General features: G+C 39.2%; 1 protein-coding gene across 1 annotated transcript; it reads right to left on the bottom strand.

Moving 5' to 3' along the window:
* Positions 1-2,549: 2,549 nt before the first annotated feature.
* Positions 2,550-5,816, bottom strand: LOC113930833 (serine/threonine-protein phosphatase 4 regulatory subunit 3B-like). The gene has a single exon (XM_035725599.1). The coding sequence runs from the start codon at positions 5,762-5,764 to the stop codon at positions 3,170-3,172; it is 2,595 nt and encodes an 864-aa protein (XP_035581492.1). The 5' UTR covers positions 5,765-5,816; the 3' UTR covers positions 2,550-3,169.
* Positions 5,817-7,665: the final 1,849 nt, after the last annotated feature.

Below are 7,665 nucleotides of genomic sequence, written 5' to 3'. Positions count from 1 at the left end.
GTTTTTACCTGACTTTATCCACAATCTTCTGGGAAATGATTATGCTACTATTGCTGATAACAAAGAATTTCAAAAGCTATTTATTAAGTGCTGAATATGATCTGGGTAGTTTACATATAGTTTCTGAATTTTCAGACAAGATGGAGAAATTGTGGTCAGAGGAAAAAAATAGTAAATTGTCTAAGGTCATGGGGCTGGTAAGCGTCAGAGCCTGTACTGTCAGCAAGGGCTGTCTGAATATGAAGTTTTTTTTTTTTTTTTAAATTGTATTTTCTTATGTTATGTTAGTCACCATACATTACATCATTAGTTTTTGATGTAGTGTTCCATGATTCATTGTTTTCGTATAACACCCAGTGCTCCATGCGATACGTGCCCTCCTTAATACCCATCACCGGGCTAACCCATCCCCCACCCCCCTCCCCTCTAGAACCCTCAGTTTGTTTCTCAGAGTCCGTAGTCTCTCATGGTTCTTCTCCCAAATATGAAGCTTTTGCCTTATCTCTTGTATCACCTTTCCTTTGTTGGTGTATTTAGAAAGTCCCTGTGCCATAAAAATTACTGGAAGTCGTGTATTTAAAGCCCTGATCTTGATGAGCCCAGGGTGCCTCTCCAAAAATGCTCACCTATATTTTATTGTACATATGAAGCCATTCCAAACTGTTTCTTTTCATAAATTACCCACTTAAGGGTCCTTTTAAAATTACTTCTAAAAATCTTAAAGATGAAATTAATTATTTTTGACATGGTATTTCCTCACACACAGTATCGAGAGGCTGAACATTTTGGTCAATTTTTCACTCAGTGTGCAGACAGTAAGGATTGCTCTTCTGTGTTTTGTTGCCCTCTTAAGTGTTCCTGTAATAGTAGGTTATGCCATCTGATGGGCAGATTGCCTTTGCACCATTTTGCCTGTCATGTTGTTTCCCTAACATTAAGTAGGTGAGACTAGGAAAGGGCTCATAGAGGTTACACAGCTCAATAGAAAGCCTGTCCTTTTTTCTTTTCTTTTTTTTTAACTTCCCATTACACTTATGCCTTCCTCCACCCTTCCTTACAAATTCACTGGAAACAGTACAGCAAGAAATGCAAATACTCTTTTTTTTTTTCTCCTACAGTGCCCATCTTTTAACGGCTGATTAAAACTAGCTGAAGAGAATAACCAGAAAGAGCCTAGAGAAATTGTTCTTCTCTGTCTAGTTGTAAATAGCTGCTCTGTTAAGGAATTGGGGCTACTCCCACCAAAACAAAGGGTTAAGCATATTTTTTTCAAAACAACATTCTGAGTATGCATGTAAATGTGTGTACTCTGGATAACATTCCCCATGACAGTCTAGCCAGAAGGAAAACATGAGATGCTCTTGGAACAAACTGCCTTTTTTGACATATACTCACAACATGAATAGTCCCATTAAAACATTTAACCAGCATGGCTTGAGACATGTAAAAATGCAGTTTCCGTGCTGTGTCATGTCCTCAGCAATATGTGATTATATCTCCTGAGGTCATGTCCACACTTTAGCAGGCTTTATGTCTGATGAAATGATTATTTATTTTAAGAATACACTCTCTTTGTAGCTCTTACACAACTCTTACTGTTGCAGGAGATGTGTCTTCTATTGGCACAATAGTACATTTAAAATGGTCTCTTTTATTTTTGGTATTACAAGGTGACTTTTTAATTTCTGAATTTTATAGTTCAGCATGAATATCATCAAACGGTGCAAAACAACTACTATGGTATTTTGAATAGAAAACAAAAATCTGTCTTATGGAAAACTATACTTTATATCGACACAGCCCATCTGGGTCAAACAATGACCAAAATTAAAATCAACTCTAAAATCTTCAAAACAGGAGATACTGCTTCAGTTTTAGCCATTCCAGGAAAACCTGCTCCTCTAGTTAACTTGCTCCTCTAAAAATAAATCCTCTTAACTCTTTGCTTACAACTTATTTTTAGAAATGCATCATATTGGGTGCTTGGGTGGCTCAGTCGTTAAGCGTCTGCCTTCAGCTCATGTCATGATCCTAGGGTCCCGCATCCGGCTCCCTGCTCAGTGGGGAGCCTGCTTCTCCCTCTGCCTGCCGCTCCCCCTGCTTGTGCTCTCTCTCTGACAAATAAAATCTTAAAAAAAAATGCATTGCATTCATTCTTTCATAAAGCACCTTTCATATTACACCCTTGTTTGTTTTTAGAAAAAACACTTCAGGTACTATAGGTGGAATTCGACACTTAAGTAACCTCTTCTTGGTCCAAAATGATTCCTAGGTATTAAATGCCACCTCATTCAGCACTATTTTTTGTTAGTCTTTGTAAATTATACTTTAAAACTTAACCTGCTGTTCTGAAGATGGACACAACTTTATTAATGAGTCAGGAAATACCTTCAGAAGTACCTTTCACCATCTGGCAGTTGGAAGTGTTCTGATCTACCCACCACCAGGGTAATAGAGAACACCTTTTCAGAATACCAGTGGACTGATTCTTGGCATCTCTTATCTAAAAAAAAAAAGTTAAATTCACAACTGCACATTTTGAATCCAGCTTCCTTTTTTATTTATGAAAATACACACAGCAAGTTACTTCCCTCCAATTACCCAGAGGCTGAATTTGTGTTATATCTTCACAGACATGTGAATAGCTTCAGTTTGTTTTTTTGATTAGAGTTGACTTTGTTTTCCACGTAAACAAGAATTTTTATGGCAAAAAAAAAAAAAAAAGAGGCAACTGAGGCAAAGAAAACCATAGTCAGAACCACTAGGCAAGTAATGTTATAGGCTTTGCAACTGCAGTATTAATAGCTGTTTTTAAAATACAGCCCTGGAACAAAACTACATTCATCTTATATTATCAACCTGTTTCCTCCCCTCCCCAACTCCCCCCCCCCAGCTAAGATTTTTTTCTTGCAAAGAATTTATCATTCAGGTTCTGGTTAGTTTTTTAGTTTAGTTCTTTTTTTTTCTTTTTCTTTTTTTTTAATTCTGTGAAGTTTGGTTTTTGCAGAACTAAACCGTCTTAGGTGATGACCCTGACATCTTTGCTACTTATTGTATACTTAGAAGTTCAAATGAGAAAGCTTTTGGATTCAGACTTTTCAGCTAACTGATGTTTACAGAATTTTCGTAATGTAGATTTCAGTCATGTTGAGGGTCTCTCATAAAGATTTTAGAAGCTAAGACGTGGTCTCTTCCTGGGGGGTGTTTCATCTTCCTTATCTTTTTCATCATCCAGACGATTCATTAAGCCAACTGTGCTGCTACCGTGCAGGCTATGTGTTTCATTAGCAGCAGGAGCAGAATGGGATGAAGCAAATTTGTAGCCCCCCCGAGATGCTCTTTTAGGAGGATCTACCTTGTCTTCATTTTCTTTTGTTTTTTTAGTCTCCATAAATTTGTAACGATCCTGAAAATCATTTTCCAATGGCGGCATAATTGCTTCTCCTTCTTCTGAATTTCCTTTAAAACACTTTTCTTCCTTCTCCACGACTCTGGTACGCCTGTGAAGTATTCTACTATACGGTATAGAGTGTAAATTCCTCTGTATATGATTCTGCTGGTCTTTCTCTTCTTCATATTTAATCTTTAATCCTTTGAATGTCTGAACATATTCAATCGATTCAAGTGTTTTATAAAACTTTTCTACTATATGTGCAACAAGAGATTTGATATTTTCCACTCTTATGTATTCAAACAGCTCAATAACAGCTGAATTCAACATATTGTACCGAGTTCCGTTATTCAGGAGAGCATTGACAACTGGCTCAAAAAGATTTCCCTTGATGATGTAACAATTATAAAGTTCATCTTTAAGTCCAATCATCCTTCTCATAAAGCGGAGAGCACACAAGACCAGGAAAGTGTGCTTTGAATTCATCAAGATCAAGACTCTTCTCAGCAAGTCTTTGCTCAAAATATAGTTTTTTATGTAGTATGTGTGATGTTGCACACAAAATGTGAGCAGCTCTAAAATTAAAGAAAGCAGCTGTGCTGTTTGATAATTATTGAGGCAATTTGTGTTGTTTCTGTCGGATCCAGCTACATTATCCCCGTCACATATATCTTCTGAAGTGGTGGCAAAAAGTGGTGCTATGAAATTATGTATACAGTGCTTGTAGAAGAAATGTAGAAATTCACTTCTTTCACATTTATTAGGTGTTGCTAGCATGTTTTCTGGATCAAGTAGAATACGAAGAAGTCCCATTAAATGAACAGCACCTCCTAGCTCAGGATCAGTATCACAGATCATTTGCTCAATGACTACATTAATGAAAAGGTTACCGTCTTCACTCAGCTGGGCTTCTTCCATGATAAATTCTCGAATCATGGATGGACTATACTCCACTAGATAAGTAAATATATCAGTAGCAGCTGACTTTATTTGCAAATCCTCCATGCTCATTACAATTTTAAGAACAGGAAGAATCCCCAATTCTGTCAATGTTTCGAACAGTGCATCCTTGTCTGGATGCTGTAATGTCTGAGAAAATGCACAGAATTCCTTGAAGAAAAAGAGCAATTCGCGCCGCCTATCATCATTTATAGTCTCATCCCTTAACTGTGCAAAGACTTGAGACAAAAAGTTGTTATCATCTTTCAGCATGCTGACTATCTCAACCTTGCTGAGGAAAATAAAAGTTGTAAGAGTAGAAAGAAAGTTCTCTTCATACATGGATGGTACAGGCAAAAGGATGTCACGGATGTACTGTACCCTATATGTCTGATGTATTTTTTGCCTAAGTTCACAGTCTGTTATTGGTACGACTTCCTTGAACCTTGCATTTTGGGTCAAGAATTCCCTATGCCTTTTTGGCTGAGCCAAAGCAGGGTCATATTCGAGGCATCCTACCACATCCATGATACACTCAGGAGAAAACATGATCTCAAACAGGGTTGCCTTGTTAAGGAATAAGATGCCTTTAATAATTTCATGCAAATGGTGTAAGCCTGCAGTGTCCCCTAGGTCCTCACAGGTGTGGAACAGCTGCAGCAAATTTTTAATATAGTCCTCATTTTCTAAGATCAGAGCCAGTCTCTCCTTACCGATTGGTGAAGCGAGAACCGAGGAAATGAAGTCAGAAATCTCTTCAAGTTTACTGAGTTCACAGTTAGGCAGGTCAAACACATTATTGGTTTCCAGGACTTCATCCAGTTGTTGGTCTTCGGATTCCTCCAAGAGGTCTTGCGTTATTTTGACGGATGGATCTTTTCCTTGAACCCGGCAAATGTCTTCCCAGATCTCACTACAGCCCTCGGCGTCCTGGAACTTCAACGCGATACCATGGTTCTCTGCTTCAGACCAAACAATCAGGGTTTTCTGTTGCTTCTGATAGGGCGTCTTTGAATTTACCTTTGACTCCAAGATTGCTGAGGCCTGGGAATCCGACTTAACGAGCAGGGACACTCCCTGGAGGCGCTTCACATAAATGGAAGAGACGTACCCGGTGCCGAGACAATCCCATCGGTGGTCCTTGTTCAGTGAGTAGACTTTTACACGATACCGGTCGTCAGCCATGGCGACTCCTGACCTCCTGTCCCTAGCCCTAGTCGCGGCGCAGGGGGGCGCTGGGTCTCGTGTGCCCGGAGTCGACTGTAATTGTCGCTGTTCTGACAGCGACGGTAGCTCAGGCGGTGGGAGGGGACAATTACGGTATAAGATGGCGGAGACGTAAGGTTCCGCTGGACGCTGGTGGTTCCTGAGGTCTGTAGAGCTCTCCGGAGTCCCACCTCCTCTCGCTTCCATCTTATGTTTCCCTTTCTTCATTTTACCCTCGCATATTCCTTCTTAACGTGGGTTTACGGAGTGAGCCTTTGGCCTGCTCCCCGTCGTCTGGGAGAGTCTCGATTATGGCAGGATTCTAAGGATTGTCACAGGAGTCTACCCCGACGGAACGTTCTATGCGTGTTGAGGCATTGCGGCCAAGCTTACGTGGAAGCTTAGTGATTAGAGCAAAGCGCTGTTCTTTCCATAAAAACTTTTGTTCCCCAGAAGCATTTGCACTTATCAGGTGTGTAGGAGACTGAGGACTTTAAACGAAAGAAAGCTGAATCACTTATGTCCTGACCAATTCAACACCTAATATTCCAGGTTGAGGCTACCCCCCCAACCCCCCCCCCCAAAAAAGAAGTGGGAGCTAAGCGAAGTGTAGACTATTAGCGATAATTGGAGATCTGTAGGTGGGTCTTCTCCACCAAGCTTGGCCTATGTATCTGTTGCTCACTGAACCCATCCCGGGGGGAGGACCTTGTCACCAGAAGGCGCTGACAACTCTTTCATTTTGCTCCGCTGCGCCTAGAGCACTGTCATTTACCGCAGTGGGAAAACTTTTTTCCAATCTATAACCACACTCCTCATTCTTAGATGAGTGGGCCAGAGGGAAACGGCGTTGAAATTAGTTGAGTGCGTATTGAACATCACAGATCAGTTGTTTTATTTTCTTGATCTAGTGATAATAACAACCACAACTAAGTAATAATACTTGAGTGCCTATTAGTATTACAGAGAAAGGTAATAACGTAATTGAGCACGTTAAATACTTGAGTACTTTTTATGTTCAAGACAATGTGACAAGAACTTTTATATCTTTTTGTACTTAAATTTCATGATAACCTAGTGATACAGGAGTATTAAGGGTCCCTCTAAGATCAGGAAACAAACTTAGAGAAGTTAAATAAATCACCAAAGGTCACACTCCTAATAAGTTGAGGAACTCTGATTTGAACACACGTCTTTCTGATTCCAAAATTGGTTTTCCCGGCCATTGAACTATGCTAGCCCCTTCTTTTCTTGGCCTTCATTACATTTTATTTCACATTCCTTCCATCTATATAATTTGTAATCAACATAAAATTATCGAGAAGATGAAAGTCACGCACTTCCTTCTTTAGATCCACATCTGTGTATAGCCAACCGAAAAATAGAAGCTTGTATATGGCAACTTTGTTAAATATAATTTTAATAGTAACCAAGTTGATTTTTGATGTAGCAGCAACTTCTGCACTTTTCGTAAAAAAAAAATTTCCCCCCAAACATTAACCCTGTTATTGCAAGGGAAAAACAGAATTGGGCCACATCAAGCACATTTGGACTTGAAGAGTCCTGTTTGTAATTCATTTTACATAGCATTGGAAATGTGTGACAGTTCTCAAGTAGAGCACAGAAAAACTTTTCACGTACCTCTTTTGCAATGTCGCCTCCAGGAGATTACAGTACAGGAATATTCCCTGGGACAGTACAGCTGGGACACTTGGGAGACCTGAATGGAAATGACAATCATTTCATGAGAAAATTCAAATCAATACCGGGATACTACTGGTTTAAAAACCTTTACAAATCATTAATAATACTTACACAGAAGAATTAATAAATGACAAATACAAACACTGATATATGTACTTACTAGTTTAAAATTCCTGTCTTATTTCAATGAGAGATTATGCAAATATGTAATAATAATAATGACATGCTTGCTAATGGTCCAATTTTTTTTCTCTGCTGTGGTTATATTAAAGTTTCTACCAGAATCAAATATAATACTGTCAATTGTCTGAATATGCCCTCAGGTTTCATTCTCTGAGAGGCATTCAGCACAAATCTGTGTGTTCTCACAATTTTATCACAGGGAGTTTCCCTTAGGCCAATTAAGGTCCCTTTATCTTAATTAG

The sequence above is a fragment of the Zalophus californianus genome, chromosome X (genome assembly GCF_009762305.2).
Source record: "Zalophus californianus isolate mZalCal1 chromosome X, mZalCal1.pri.v2, whole genome shotgun sequence".
NCBI classification, from domain to species: Eukaryota; Metazoa; Chordata; class Mammalia; order Carnivora; family Otariidae; genus Zalophus; species Zalophus californianus.
Note: the sequence above shows the minus strand (reverse complement) of the source record. Positions and strands in the feature narration are given on the sequence as shown.